Below are 16850 nucleotides of genomic sequence, written 5' to 3' on the forward strand. Positions count from 1 at the left end.
ACCACTCGGGGCGCTCTAACTGGAATTAGAATCAAAACTAAGACAAAATAAATGCAAAGAAGAATACACTACTTCTTCTTTAGCAGATAGAAGTAGAAGCAGATTTCAAACAGATAAATAGATAAATAAATACTGGTTATTTTCTCTTGGTTCTGTCCCGTTTTAATCAGCAAAGTTGCTGCCGTGTTAAAAGACACTGTTAGGAAAGGATCTATTTAGGTACAAACATGTACATCATTTACAGTTCAGAATCCTTCTGTACATGTAGTAAATATCTAATCTAACAACATCAATATCTGCGGATAAATATCTTTTTTTTTAAATAGAGCGGATGCGGCTTATATACAGGTGCGGCTTATAGTCCAGAAAATACGGTAATTATAATAATTTTATTCAGCCGTTCACAGACGACCTTACGAAGAGGAAACTCTTCGTAAGGTCCTCATTTCAGATCCTCATTTCAGGTTTTTGGATCAGGACCCTTCATTTATCACAAATATTTGATGAAAGTCATCTGTAAATAAAATAAAAACAATATTTTGAGCTCTTTTTTTCCTGCAGAACTTTGATAATTTTCCATAAACAGTAAAACCAGACAGTAATCTGACGGTGGTCTGCAGCTGCAGAGTGTTAATGGTTGCTCTCTTCACTTCTCGTTTTTTGCACTCTAATGGGTAGTTTTCTGTATATAAGCTGACCAGTGATCTATCTTTTATTTCTTTTCCACCGTGAGCTGTGCAGGTTCCTGTGCAGGGTGGGCTACGGTATCTGGGCCGGCCGGTGGCCCAGCTTTATTTCTTTATGCACTAGAACCTACTGTTTAGGCTACTGTGTGTCTGCTGACCAGTGCTCCATCTTTTTGATTCTTCCTCTTGCCGTGTAAACTGTACTAGTGTTGAGCTGCTACTGTATTTATGCTGATCAGTCATCTCCCTTTTTATTGTTTCTCCCTCCTTTGTGATTTTGGTGCATCTGTAGTTTTTCTCTGCTCATCATGTATGTGTTTATGTCTGTATGATGAACGTGTGCTGAATGTTTATATCTGCTGCAAACCTAAATCGCTGCACAGATGCAGATGAAGCGGGATGATGCTGACGTTCCTCGTCTCCTCCAGTGGGAGGAACCTGCTTCACCTGCTTCCATGTTTTACTCATCAACGTCTCCTTCTCTGCAGGCCGTGTGTTTCTCGTGTGTTTCTCCTGTTTTATTCCTGAATCTCTGTCTCTGCAGGCCGTGTGTTTCCATGTTTTACTCCCTAACGTCTCCGTTTCTGCAGGCCGTATGTTTCCATGTTTTACTCCTTCTCGTCTCTTCCCTGCAGGCCGTGTGCGAGGAGATCCGCCGGCTCGCCCCCGACGCCGGCCTGCACCACGACGGCGTCGTGTTCGGCTCCGACGACTTCTGCGCCAGCATCGGTACAAACACGTCATCCTTCACTTCACTTTATTCATCTGTCCCTTGAAGGGAGATTTAGGTTTGAGCAGATATAAACATTCAGCACACATTCATTATACAGACATAAAAACATACATGATGAGCAGAGAAAAACTACAGATGCACCAAAATCACAGCCCACAGAACACAAGGAGGGAGAAACAATAATAAGGGAGACGAACGATCAGCATAAATACAGTGACTCTATTGACCTTGTAATTAACCTGATAGTTACCATGTTTTACCTGCAATTGGCAGGTACTTACCTTGTAGTTACTTGCCCAGTAATTCTATTTCCCAAGTATTTACCCAATAAGTACAGAAATGTTTACCTGACTTTTACTCAGTAATTAAAGTGAAACTGGACTGTAAAAGAAAGCGTGTGTTGTTTCCATAATATTACCTGGTAATTGATAGATTATAATGATAAAGATTTGAACAATTGGCAAGATTTGAGACATGTAAACAACAAAAACACGGGCGAACCACAATAAAATAACTTTTCATAAGTTTCAACACAAAATATGACAAGTTATAGTAGCCCACCCTGCACAGGAACCTGCACAGCTCACAGTGCAAAAAGAAATAAAAGAGAAATGAAGAGAGCAACCACACAGCTACTGTCAGATCTCCCCTGTGTCTTGTTTTACTATTTATGAAAATTATCAAAGCTCTGCAGAAAAAAGAGCTAAAAATATTGTTTTTATTCCATTTACAGATGACTTTAATAAAAAGTTCAGTCATAAATAAAGGATCCAAAACTCTGAAATGAGGAGGTTAGGTATCGTAATGTCGTCTGTGAACGGCTGAATAATATTGTTATAATTACAAGCATTAAATTATTATAGTTTGGATGATTTAATGTTAAGTTATTGTAGCACAAACAGAGTTTAGGAGTAAAACGCTGCAGGAGAGGAGGACGTGCACGTCAGCATCAGCATCAGCATCAGCATCAGCATCACCTGCATCCCTGCGTGTCCTCAGGTGCCACGCGGACCAAAGACGCGCGGGAGCTGCTGTACGCCCGGCAGAAGGTTGTCGTGACAACCAAAGCCTTCGGCCTGCAGGCCATCGACCTGGTTTACATCGACTACGGCGACGTGGAGGGGCTGCGTCTGCAGGCCCGCGAGGGAGCCCTGATGGGCTTCACAGGTGAGCATCCTTCAGTCCTGACGGACGCCCCGCCGCGTGTCGCTCTCGCTGCCCATTGTTCTCATTTGTGTTGCTGATTCCCCCCCCGTCGGCCCGACAAACCCTGATTCCCCCCCGTTGGCCCGACAAACCCTGATTCCCCCCCGTCGGCCCGGCAAACCCTCGTCTCAGCCTCCGGCAGAAACTCAGGCTGCTCGGAGACGGAGACGCTGACGGTTTCAGAGCTGGTGTTTGTGGTGTTTCTGGTGTTTCCCTGCACGGCGTCTTCACACGACGTCTTCACACGTGCAGCAGGAATCTGACGACACGTTTCCACAGAGACGGGTATTTACAGAAACGGATATTTCCCCCTCTACGTTTTGACAAATACCATCATTTACACCAGGGGTCGGCAACACAAAATGTTTTACAGCCGTATTGGAGCAAAAACACAAAAAACAAATATGTCTGGAGCCGCAAAAAATGAAAAGTCTTGTATAAACATTAGAATGAAGGAAACACATGCTGCATGTTTCTATATTAGTTATAACTGGGGGAAGATTTTTTTTTTTTTTGCATTATGCACTTCGAGAAAAAAGTCGAAATGTCGAGAAAAAAGTCGAAATGTCGAGAAAAAAGTCGAAATTTCGAGAAAAAAGTCGAAATGTTGAGAAAAAAGTTGAAATGTCGAGGAAATAGTCAAAATTTCGGGAAAAAAGTCTAAATGTTGAGATTAAAAACGAAACGAAAAAGGAAGAAAAAAACAGAAAAAAGGAAAAAAAAGTCAAAATAAAGGAAAAGAAGAAGAAAGAAAAAGAAGAAAGAAAAGCGAAAAAAGGAGAAAAAGAGAAAAAAAGAAAAAAAAGAAAAAAAAGGAAAAAAAGTCGAAATGTCGAGAAAAAAGTCAAAATTTTGAGAAAAAAATCAAAATGTCGAGAAAAAAATCAAAATTTCAAGAAGAAAGTCAAAATTTCGAGATTAATGTTTAAGTACAATCTCGAGAAAAAAGTTGAAATGTCGAGTAAAAAGTTGAAATGTCGAGAAAAAAGTTAAAATTTCGAGAAAAAAGTCCAAATGTCGAGATTAAAAAGGAAAGGAAAAAGGAAGAAAAAAATAGAAAAAAGGAAAAAAAGAAAAAAAAGAGAAAGAAAAGAGAAAAGAAATGAAAAAAGAGAAAAAAAGAAGAGAAAAAGGAAAAAAAAAGGTCAATCATTTTTTTAAAAGCTCCAGGAGCCACTAGGGCGGCGCTAAAGAGTGGGCGCTCAAGGGTTGCCGACCCCTGATTTCCAGGAACCTGCATAAATATCTGTTAAGGTGCTATGAGCAGCCAAACCTACAGGGGGCAGTGTAACGAGAAGATAAAGTCATGCTAGCCAATCAGAATCCTGGAAAAAACATCAACAAATGACACGAGTAACTTCCAGTTACTTCCAAGATGAACCAGAGTCTTTGGTTTGGAGTGACAGAGAAGTGGAGTGAAGCTGAATTGAGAGGTCGGTATTTAAAAAAAGCATTTGCTGTATTTATAATTCATTACTTCATCAGAACGAGTTCTGAGTGTGAATCTGCTCTTTTCCACTGTGACACATGATGCATTATTATTATTATTATTATTATTATTATTATTATTATTATTATTATTATTATTATTATTATTATTATTATTATTATTATTATTATTATCATTATTAGTATTTTTTAGGATTATCATTATTATTATTACTATAATAGTTTTTTATTTATATTATTATTATTATTATTATTATTATTATTATTATTATTATTATTATTATTATTATTATATAATATTATTATCAATATTTTTATTGTCATTATTATCATGATTTTTATTATTATTATTATTATTATTATTATTATTATTATTATTATTATTATATAATATTATTATCAATATTTGTATTATCATTATTATCATGATTATTATCATGATTATTATTATTATTATTATTATTATTATTATTATTATTATTATTATTATTATTATTATATATTATTATCAATATTTTTATTATCATTATTTTTATTATCATTATCATTATTATTATTATTATTATTATTATTATTATTATTATTATATAATATTATTATTATTATTTTTATTATCATTATTATTATTATTATTATTATTATTATTATTATATAATATTATCAATATTATTTTTATCATTATTATCATTATTTCTATTATTATTATCAATATTTTTATTATCATTATTATCATTATTATTATTGTTATTATTATTATTATTATTATTATTATTATTATTATTATTATTATTATTATTATTAGTATTATTATTATTATTATTATTATTATTATTATTATTATTTTTATCATTATCATTATTATTATCATCATTATTGCTGTTGTTATTTATTTCCCCCCCTCTACAGGCTACAGGCTGATTTAACCTCCAGCCTCAGGGTTCCCAGATTTATGCAGCAAACGTTGTAAAAGCTGATGGAAACAGCTGCTTGATTAAATAAATGGTCAGATTTGATGTGTCGAAGGGCCGTCCGAGCGCTGGATTAGCGGCTTACGAGCCGTCGGGCACTCAGCGTAATCTTGGTGAGCAGCTATTACTGGCCCCGCCGTACTTAAGCAGTAATGCTCTGCAGCCAAAAGCCCCGGCCTGCCGGTAATTGACCTTGGCTCACCCTGAGCCGCGCAGCACCCATTACAACCGAGCATTAGCACCGAGCATTAGCACCGAGCAACGCCGGGGTGACGAGAGAGGGTTAAAACGTTACACCGGTTTAAAACGTTACACCGGTTCCTCCTGCAGGTACCAGGTCTGCACGGAGGAGGAGGCTGCACACACTGCAAAAACTCAAAATCTTAACAAGAATATTTGTCTTATTTCTAGTTAAAATGTCTCATATTTAGTCAGAAAATCTCATTACACTTAAAACAAGAGTCATTACCAGAAAAATAACTTGTTATTTGACCATTTTCACATGTTTCAAGTCAATTTTCACTTGAAATAAGTAGAAAAATTTGCCAGTGGAACAAGATTTATCTTCTTCAGCAAAAAAATCTTGTTCCACTGGCAGATTTTTCTACTTATTTTAAGTGAAAATCTACTTGAAACAGGTGAAAATTGTTGTTTTTTCCAGTGATGAGTCTTGTTTTAAGTGTAATGAGATTTTTTTTACTAAAATGAGACATTTTAACTAGAAATAAGACAAATATTTATTGTTAAGATTTTGAGTTTTTGCAGTGTAGGCTTGCCATCCGTCCCTTAAAATACAGAATCGTTACGTAATTGGGAATTAAAAGTTCTGTATTGAACCAATACGGACATATATGATGCTCTTACTTATTGATTATTTATTGATTGATGCCCACTGGAGGAGAGGGGGATGTGGACGTCAGCATCCCGCCTCATCTGCATCCCTGCACGCTGTAAAAACTCCAAATCTTAACAAGAATATTTGTGTTATTTCCGGTTAAAATGTCTCATTTTTAGTCAAAAGAAATCTCATTACACTTAAAACAAGACTGATCACTGGAAAAAACAAAAATTTCCACCTGTTTCAAGTAAATTTTCACTTGAAATAAGTAGAAAAATCTGCCAGTGGAACAAGATTTTTTTCGCTTGTAATGAGAAGATAAATCTTGTTCCACTGGCAGATTTTTCTACTTATTTCAAGTGAAAATTTACTTGAAACAGGTGAAAATTGTCAAATAACAAGTTATTTTTCTGGTAATGACTCTTGTTTTAAGTGTAATGAGATTTTTTGACTAAAAATGAGACATTTTAACTAGAAATAAGACAAATATTCCTGGTAAGATCTTGAGTTTTTGCAGTGTTCAGTTGCCACATTTCTATGCAGTTTAGAAGTTTTGGTCCCTTTTTTTTGGCGCCTGCGCTGCTGAAATCGGGGCGTCCCTTATTTCTATTTCTGAAAGGTGACGACCCTAATGCTGCAGCATCTTCCCAGGAAGTTAAGCCCCCCCTTCCCTTCCCTTCCCTTCCCGCCTACGAGGCTCCAGCTCTCAGGGAAAATGTTTTCCTCCCAGAAATGGAAAACTCTTCCAGAGAAACGCTCAGCTGAGGCCGCGGCTCAGCTCGTTCCCCAGGAACAGACCCATCACTCGCCCCCAGGAGCCGAGCCATCACCCTCCTCTCAGCCTCCCTGCTAAAGAGCAGCCGTCCAATCAGCCGCCGGCCCCACACGGCAGCGCGGGATTGGCTGCAGGGCGGGAGTGATGTGTTTTTACCGGAGCCAATGGCTCGTGACGGAGGGGCTACCTGAGTCACCGGGGCTGCTGCTTCTTCCCCTCCGTCATCCTCCTGTCACTCCCAACCGCCGCCCCACCCTGACACAGCGGCGCTGCAGGGACCGCTAACGCCGGGGCCGCTAACGCCGGGGCCGCTAACGCCGGGACAAACCGGCTCAGAGACATCAACGCTTTAAATAAGTGTAAAATAGAAAAACACACTAATCCATCATCATCATCAATCAAACAACAAGGAATACAGACACTATAAATGTCATTCTACTCTGCCTTGCTTTTATTTCTGTTTTCTTTTTTTATATATATAACTTTTTTCTTTATTTATATATATAATTCTTTTTATAATTAATATAAACATAGGTGAGGGGAGCGGAAATGAGAAAAACACAGGGAAACACACAACGGGCACACAAGCCTTTGGAATCTGCAAGAGAGGAAAAAAAACAAACACAAACAGCAACCAGTCCAGTCCAGTTACCTGAACTGCAACTACAGCAGAGGAGGGGGGGAGGGGGCGGGACACAACCACCAACGCCACCCGAGATACCAGGAACAGGAAGAAACCCTTTCTGTGTTAAATTGTCCTATCTTATTTTATTTTTTGTGGCACAAAATTTCAATTTCAATTTATTTATTTGGTAAGGAGGGACAGTGCACATCATTATGTATTTACAAAATAAAAGCAGATGTAGCCTGTTGGCTAATTCCCATTGGCAGTCCCCCCGGCTAGGATATAAAAACAAGCAAGTTTAAGAGCAATACAATGTTCATAAAAAAAACAATAGTATAATATAATTTAACCAATATCACAATAATACAACCAACCACATAACACATTTCATAGTATTTTTAAATTCATAAGTTATAGTTTATAAGTTATTGTTGTAAGTTATAGCAGCAGGCTAGTAAAGTGCAAGTGTCTATGTAAAGTGTCACAGCTATAAAGTGCAGAGTGGAGGTATAAAGTACGTGTGCATGGGGTTATGGACTTGAAAAAAAAATAAATATGTAGGGGATGTAGGTGGAATGGGGTTGCAGCAATGCAAAACCGGGTCATGCTATTGGTTTAGATGTGGTGTTGAAGAATTGATTTTAGTTTTAAGTCATTGTACTGTGGGAATGGGGTAAAAAAAAAAATTCAAAACATTATTAACTAAAGGAGAGGTAGTGGTAATAACAGTATGACAGTACTACATGATAACAGCGGTTACTGGAGAACCGCTGTTATCATGTAGTACTGTCATACTGTTATTACAGTACAATGTAAGTAAATGGAGAAACATTCCAATTTTATGTTTATGACATGCAATGACAATAAAGTGTTTCTAATTCTAACTGGCCAGCGGTCCGGGCCGAACCTGTGTTGCCATGGAAACGTGCTTGTTTCACCTGATCCAGAATCGGTGGTCCAGGTTCCTCCTCTCCGGTCCTGAGCAGCACTTACAGGCCAACGCCGAGCAGCTGAAGGAGCCCCCCCCCCCTCACTTCAGGGGTATCTAACCCCACCCACCCGCGCCGCCACCTTGCAGGATTTGCAGCGGCGGCCGTGCTGAGCCCTGAAGTGTAGTGTTCCTGCTGCTGCCAGACGTTCCATAACCTCAATTTATCACGACAAGTTTGATCTACAAATGTACACGGGATTACGGGCCGCCGCCGTAACGGGGGGACTGGGACGGGGGGGTTAGGGACGAGGGGGGATTACGGGGCGGCGTCGCCCGCGGTAACGGGTGGGGGACGAGGGGGGGCAGGCGGAGCCGCGGCTCCTCGTCTCTTCGTCAGGCTTCACGTCTCCAGGAAGGTTTTTATCAGAGTTATGAACCTGCAGGTTTGATGTTTGAGGATGCAGTCGTCCATCGGGTGGTCATGGGGGGGTCAGGGGTCAGGGGTCATGGGGGGTCAGTGCTGGACTTCACCGGGCTGTTTTCTGCTCAGTAACGAGGCTGAAATCAGACGCTTTATATTGATCATGGAGCTTGTCCTTGGAGGACGAGTCCAACTCTGTCCTTCAGACGGAGACACGTCCAAGTTTTTGTTTTTGTTTTTGTGATTTTCATCAAAGTTGGACTCAAGCTGTGATTTTTTTTTTAGGAGAATGACATTAATGTGTGTGTGTGTGTGTGTGTGTGTGTGTGTGTGTGTGTGTGTGTGTGTGTGTGTGTGTGTGTGTGTGTGTGTGTGTGTGTGTGTGTGTGTGTGTGTGTGTGTGCGTGCATATGCAGGCACTTTATTTTAATTTCATTTGTTTTATACATGTTGATTTTGTGCAGACCTCTGTTAATAAAGGTACCTGTGTGACATTTGGCACGAGGCTTTGTATTAAAACTGGCTGTTTTTTTAAGGGTTTGCCTCAGAAAAAATTGAAGCTAACAGAGATGCTAACAGAGATGCTATGCTATAATGCTTTGGGGGAAACCCCAATTATGGCACAGAAAAAATATGGATATATATCGAGTATCAACATTCAGCTAGAAAATATCGCGATATGACTTTTGGTCCATATCGCCCAGCCCTACCCTCCAGGTGTGTGTGTGTGTGTGTGTGTGTGTGTGTGTGTGTGTGTGTGTGTGTGTGTGTGTGTGTGTGTGTGTGTGTGTGTGTGTGTGTGTGTGTGTGTGTGTGTGTGTGTGTGTGTGTGTGTGTGTGGCGGACGCTTTTTCTGCTCCTCTCCCTTATCTGTCTGCCCTGCTACTGCTTTTGTCCTGTCTCGTCTTCAGAGTCTCTCCTTTTCACTCCTCCGAAACTCTACAATCATGGAATTGATTAACTGGTCTCTCAGCACAATTGACCAAATTTTTGCGACGAGAAGTCAGGGGGTAAGGGAGCCCTCCTGCCCCGATGGGACATTTTTTGCTGGATACACAATGGATTCCTGGAAACATTGGAAACCGTTGTGTTTGGCGATTCTGTCTGTCGAGGACGTTGAAGATGCTTCATAATTGGATTTATGATAGCAGGATTTCTCTTTATAGGAGGAGGTGGATTCCTGGTGTACCGACAAACGCGTAAGTCGTCGACAGCTGTTTTGGCTCTTTCAGAGCTGCCGGACGTGGCTGAAAGGATAAGCACAGCGGTCAACACTCAGACTTTAACGCTGGGGGAGCAAAGCCGTAAGCTGGATGTGATTCTTGAACAGAATCGCAGGCTGGCGGCGTCTTTGAGCTCATTGGCAAGATGGAGAAGACCTTGGAGAAGTTGGAAGCTCGGCTTGGCGGGAATTGATCACAAATTCGTCTGATTGGAGTCGCCATTGATGAACCAGAGAATAAAGGCAGACGGAAAATTACGGAGTCTGTCTGTTTTTGCAATATAATTCTTTATTCTATAATCTGGCCTTGACAGCAGTTTGGCCGATCTCTCTGGTCACAATCTTCCTGGTGGAATGTAAACAAGGTGGCTCTGCCCCCACTAACCCTCCCCTCTCAGGAACATCTGTGGACCTGTTTTCAGAACTGACCGAGCCGTCTGATAACATCAAGGACATTGGCTGAGAGCAGCTCTGAGCGAAGTTGGAGAAAATGGAGAAACTTAGCGACAATCTGGAGAAGTGGGTCGAAGAAGTTATGATGCAAACTTCAAGATCATGATTAGAATGAGGCAAAATAACAGGCTTTTTCTCTCGAATATATTGTTATAATCATTTGTTTCAGATGTACTGTAATTATTTTCTGTATAAAAATTTAATTTGGTGTTTAAAAAGTATTTTTTCAAACTTGAGTCTTGGAAAAGAGGGGGTCGTCTTATAATCAGGGTCGTCTTATATTCGGGCCAATACGGTATACCCCCAACCCAGTGTTACCCTTGGAAAAACAGGCACATAATACCATTGTGTCGCCGCCGGTGTATCCGAAGTCAAAAAAAGTTTTCTAAACTGACTTAATAAACTTGATTCTGATGTATATTTGTGTGTATATTCATGTGTTCATGTATATTCATGTGTTCATGTATATTCATGTGTTCATGCAGGTAAGCAGGTGATCCACCCCCTCCAGGTGTGTGTGTGTATTCATGTGTTCATGTATATTCATGTGTTCATGCAGGTAAGCAGGTGATCCACCCCCTCCAGGTCCAGGTGGTCCAGCAGGAATTCTCCCCCAGTCAGGACCAGGTCCGTTGGGCTGAAGAACTGATCACTGCCTTCAGGGAGCACCAGGAGGAGGGGAAGGTGATCTTCATCACCATCACTCCTCTTCCTCTTCATCACCACAACTCATCACTACTGACTCCTCTTCATCACTACCACTCATCACTCCTCTTCATCACTCCTCTTCATCACTCCTCTTCCTCTTCATCACCACGACTCATCACTCCCTGACTCCTCTTCATCACTACCACTCTTCTTCCTCTTCATCACCATAACTCCTCTTCCTCTTCCTCACTCCTGACTCCTCTTCCTCACTCCTGACTCCTCTTCCTCACCTCTTTTTTTTCTTCAACTTTATGTTTATTGAGCATCCTTTTCATACATGTCACACTTTTCAGATGTCACACAATCTCTTTTTCATTTTTATATTCCACTTTCAAACCAGAAAAGGAAACAATAGCAGTAACTGGTCACAAACAACAAGATATAATTAAAGCTGCAAGCAGCGATGAACGGGCCCTCGCACTCACGTCCACCGCCCCCCATAAGCATATCAGAAATGACACCACCCACGACTCTCTATGTCAAACCCTTAAAAAGTTATAGCAGAAAATAGGGACAACCAATCAGAAGAAGGGGTGGGGCTAATTCAGGCCAATGAAGGTCAAGGACTCCATACAGAATCTGATGACACCACCCACTACTCTCTATGTCAAAACATTCAAAAGTTATAGCAGGAAATAGGGACAACCAATCAGAAGAAGGGGCGGGGCTAATTCAGGCCAATGAAGGTCAAGGACTCCATACAGAATCTTATGACACCACCCACGACTCTCTATGTCAAACCATTCCAAAGTTATAGCAGAAAATCGGGACAACCAATCAGAAGAAGGGGCGGGGCTAATTAAGGCCAACGAAGCTTAAGAACTCATTACAGAGTCCCATGATACCACCCATGACTTCCTATGTCAAACCATTCAAAAGTTATAGCAGAAAAAAGGGACAACCAATCAGAAGAAGGGGCGGGGCTAATTCAGGCCAATGAAGGTGAAGGACTCCATAAAGAATCTGATGACACCACCCGCGACTCTCTATGTCAAACCATTCCAAAGTTATAGCAGAAAATCGGGACAACCAATCAGAAGAAGGGGCGGGGCTAATTAAGGCCAACGAAGCTTAAGGACTCATTACAGAGTCCCATAAAACCACCCACAACTCTCTATGTCAAACCATTCAAAAGTTATGGCAGAGAAAAGTATTCTAGGGGGCGCTGTTGAGCCGTTAGGCCACGCCCATTAATGCAAACCATGAAATATCAAATGTATCGCCAAGTCTGGCTTGCATGCAAAATTTGGTGACTTTTGGAGAACTATCAAATATGGACCAATCACATGAAGGGGGGGCGCGCCTTTTGGCGTCTAGCGTCGCCACGGTAACACTTTTGAAAGAGAAAAGTAATGCGTGGTGTCGCAGGATGTAGACGCACATTTTGATGTATAACACACCTGGGTGCACGTTACGGTTCGGGCTGAATTAACTGCCGAAGGAATGGCATAAATTTCGCCAAAATGACACAATTTATTCAAAATGGCCGACATCCTGTTCGGTTTCGGCCATGGCTCCAAGAGACTTTTCTTTAAGTTGTGCCATGATACAGGTGTGTAGCGATTTTCGTGCATGTACGTCAAACCGTATTGTGGGGCTTGAGGCACAAAATTTTCCGGGGGGCGCTGTTGAGCCATTTTGCCACGCCCATTAATGCAAACCAGGAAATATCAAATTTATCGCCAGGCCTGGCTTGCATGCAAAATTTGGTGACTTTTGGAGAACTATCAAATATGGACCAATCAGATGAAGGGAAGGCGCGCTTTTTGGCGTATAGCGTCGTCACAGTAACACTTTTGAAAGAGAAAAGTAATGCGGGTAGTCGCAAGATGAAGACGCACATTTTGATGTATAACACACCTGGGTGCACGTTACGGTTCGGGCCGTATTAATTGCCGAAGGAATGGCATAAATTGCGCCAAAATTACACAATCAATTCAAAATGGCCGACTTCCTGTTCAGTTTCGGCCATGGCGCCAAGAGACTTTTCTTCAAGTTGCGACATGATACAGGTGTGTAGCGATTTTTGTGCATGTACGTCAAACCGTATTGTGGGGCTTGAGGCACAAAGTTTTACGGGGGGCGCTGTTGAGCCATTTTGCCACACCCATTAATACAAACGATGAAATATCAAATTTTTCGCCAGGCCTGCTTTGCATGCAAAATATGGTGACTTTTGGGGAACTATCAAATATGGACCAATCAGATGAAGGGGGGCGCGCTTTTTGCCGTCTAGCGTCGCCACGTTAACACTTTTGAAAGAGAAAAGTAATGCGCGTAGTCGCAGGATAGAAACGCACATTTTGATGTATAACCCACCTGGGTGCACGTTACGGTTCGGGCCGTATTAATTCTCGAAGGAATGGCTCATATTGCTCCAAATTTACGCGATTAATTCAGAATGTTCAAAATGGCCGACTTCCTGTTCGGTTTCGGCCATGGCGCCAAGAGACTTTTCTTTAAGTTGCAACATGATACAGGTGTGTACCGATTTTCGTTCATGTACGTCAAACCGTATTATGGGGCTTGAGGCGCAAAGTTTTTTCTGTCTGAACCAATCAGATGAAGGGTGGGCGCGCTTTTTGGCGTCTAGCGTCGCCACGGTAACGCTTTTGAAAGAGAAAAGTAATGCGTGTTGTCGCAGGATGGAGACGCACATTTTGATGTATAACACACTTGGGGGCACATTACGGTTCGGGCCATATTAACTGCCGAAGGAATGGCATAAATTGCGCCAAAGTGACACGATTAATTCAAAATGGCCGACTTCCTGTTCGGTTTCGGCCATGTCGCCAAGAGACTTTTCTTTAAGTTGTGTACTGATACAGGTGTGTAGCGATTTTCGTGCATGTACGTCAAACCGTATCGTGGGGCTTGAGGCACAAAGTTTTCAAGGGGGCGCTGTTGAGCCATTTTGCCACGCCCATTAATGTAAACCATTAAATATCAAATTTTTCGCTAGGCCTGACTTGCATGCAAAATTTGGTGACTTTTTGGGCACGTTTAGGGGGGCAAAAAGGCCCTCCTTTCGTCAGAAGAAAGAAAGAAAGAAAGAAAGAAAGAAAGAAAAATTCCTACAGATACAATAGGGCCTTCGCACTGAAGGTGCTCGGGCCCTAATAAAACACGCCATTCTTTTCCTCCAACAGCCACTTTGTGTTTAAAGACTGTTTGGTTACCCTATAAAAAAAAATAAAACAAATGAACAAGCCCAACAGGCTATAGAACATAAAATACAACCAAAGTTAACGTAGGAAACAGCAGATTCCCATCTGACCCCCAGTGGATCCCCGACACCAAGATGCTAAGATTTGGTAATTCAATTCAATTCAATTTTATTTATATAGCGTCTAATACAACAAAAGTTGTCTCCAGACGCTTTCCAGAGATCCAGAACATAAACATAAACCCCTGAGCAATTATTACATAAACAATGGCAGGTAAAAACTCCCCTAGTGGGAGAAAAACCTTAAACCAAACAGTGGCAAGAAAAACTCCCATTTAGGAGGAAGAAACCTTGAGCAGGACCTGGATCATAAGGGACCCTCCTGCCGAGGGCCAGACTGGGGTTCAGGGACGTCAACAGCACAGCAGGCAGGTGGAAGCAGCAACGGGATGACCCGGGGTGGGGACCGCAGGCCAGCAGCAGCTCCTGAAGCTCCGGCCCAATCATCAAGTCCCAGGTTGGGGTTCAGGGTCGGGGAAAGGTTGAGAAGGGGCAGGGCCAGGGAGAGGAGTCTTGACGGACAAACCTCTCCCCCGCCTGACCGGGCCGTCACCCTGACCGGGCCGTTACCCTGACCGGGCCGTTACCCTGACCCGTTACCCTGACCGGGCCGTTACCCTGACCGGGCCGTTACCCTGACCGGGCCGTTACCCTGACCGGGCCGTTACCCTGACCCGTTACCCTGACCGGGCCGTTACCCTGACCGGGCCGTTACCCTGACCCGTTACCCTGACCGGGCCGTTACCCTGACCGGGCCGTTACCCTAACCGGGCCGTTACCCTGACCGGGCCGTTACCCTGACCGGGCCGTTACCCTGCCCGGGCCGTTACTCTGACCGGGCCGTTACCCTGACCGTTACCCTGACCGGGCCATTACCCTGACCGGGCCGTTACCCTGCCCCTCTCACTCCCACACTGCAGGATCCGGTGTTGTGCATTCAGAGATGCTCTTCACCACCGGCAAGATAAGACGGTAAGAGGTTTCTTTCACCAATCGTCCCCAACCACTTTCAACCAGACGCCCATCGATCGGTAAACTGTACATTTTGTAATATCAACATACGTGTTTAGCTTTTCCATTGCATAAATTCCCTTAACTACTGTCTGAAATGTGACGACTGGAGGGACGTTCTTAAGCCAGTTCAGGGTTATTGCCTTCTGGCTGCTGCAAACAATATATGCAGCAGGAATACCCTTTTTCTGCTCATCCCAGCGTCAGGAATGACCCCAAGGATTCTCAATAGTGGGTCCCTGGGTAGAGAAACAACAAACACTTTGTCCAATAAGTCTAATATCTCAAACCAAAAGCTGTGCAATAGGGGGCACTTCCAAAATATAAGTGTGTGGTTTGCAAAGTCTTCCCCACTCCTTCTCCAACATTCACTTGTTCCGCTGGGGTCTATTTTGGAAAAGATTCCAGGGGTTCGGAAGAATCTATGGACTATTTTCCACTGGAATTCTCTCCTCCTCCTCCTCCTCTCATCCCTCTCTCTCTCCTCCTCTCATCCCTCTCTCATCCTCTCATCCCTCTCTCCTCTCCTCCTCTCATCCCTCTCTCCTCTCCTCCTCAGGGAGCCTTCACCTTCCGTGGCAGTATGATTGACATGCCGTCGCTGAAACAGGCGGAGAACATCGTGGCGCTGTCGGCCGCCGTGACACGGACCTAGCGGGCCCTGGGGGCGGGGCCTAAGACATGGGGGCGGGGCCTGGAGAGGTCGGAGGTCGGCCGGACGTCCCAACAAACGCCTGCAGAACTTTCCAGGAGAACTGTTTTCACTTCCCCGAGACGTCGACGAACTTCCTCCTGCAGTTTGAACATTTAAGTTTGTGTGTAAAGAACAATTAAAAAATATATAAATAATAAGAAAAGAGGGAAAATAATAGTTGGTTTGTTTTCTGTTTGAATGTTGTAACAAACCGACGACGGCGACCTGGTGCCCTGCAGAATACACACACCTGTGTGTGTGCGTGCGTGTGTGTGCGTGCAAGTGTATGCGTGCGTGCGAGTGCGTGAGTGCGTGCGAGTGCGTGCGTGCGTGCGAGTGCGTCAGAGTGCGTGCGTGCGTGCGAGTGCGTGCGAGTGCGTGCGTGCAAGTGTATGCGTGCGTGCGAGTGCGTGAGTGCGTGCGAGTGCGTGAGTGCGTGCGAGTGCGTGCGTGCGTGCGAGTGCGTCAGAGTGCGTGCGTGCGAGTGCGTCAGAGTGCGTGCGTGCGAGTGCGTGCGAGTGCGTGCGTGCGAGTGCGTGCGAGTGCGTGCGAGTGCGTGCGTGTGTGTGTGTTAGTAGCAGCTTAGGTTTCGCATGCAGCTCCGTCCGTCCGACTCGTGCAGCAGCAGATGTGCAGCATTTGGCAGAAACACAAACCTGCAAACGTCTGCAGTCGGTTTCATGCAGTCCTGATTAACCGGACCTCCGGTTCCGGTTCCGGTTCTGGTTCCGGTTCCGGTTCTGGTTCCAGTTCTGCCAGAACCTTCCAACAAATATCTGATCTGAGTGACATGGAGGAAGAAAACGAGCTGAGTCATGAGTTAAACACCTGATCAGGGAGTCGACTCTCCTGTCAGACCTGGAGGACTGACGACACCGACGACACCGACGAGGCGGCGTCGGTC

The 16850-nt window shown here is 43.2% G+C and overlaps 1 protein-coding gene across 1 annotated transcript in view; it reads left to right on the top strand.

The window, feature by feature from the left end:
• The window catches only part of clybl (citrate lyase beta like), a 163811-nt gene extending 147604 nt beyond the window's left edge, over positions 1-16207 (top strand). The window contains exons 5-8 of the mRNA XM_061724660.1: positions 1322-1415; positions 2419-2586; positions 10867-10991; positions 15812-16207. Coding sequence (XP_061580644.1) covers positions 1322-1415; positions 2419-2586; positions 10867-10991; positions 15812-15907 — 483 coding nt within the window. The 3' untranslated portion in view covers positions 15908-16207. The remainder of the gene's footprint in view (positions 1-1321; positions 1416-2418; positions 2587-10866; positions 10992-15811) is intronic.
• The last annotated feature ends 643 nt before the right edge of the window (positions 16208-16850 follow it).

This window comes from Cololabis saira, chromosome 6 (genome assembly GCF_033807715.1).
Source record: "Cololabis saira isolate AMF1-May2022 chromosome 6, fColSai1.1, whole genome shotgun sequence".
In the NCBI taxonomy this organism is placed as follows: domain Eukaryota; kingdom Metazoa; phylum Chordata; class Actinopteri; order Beloniformes; family Belonidae; genus Cololabis; species Cololabis saira.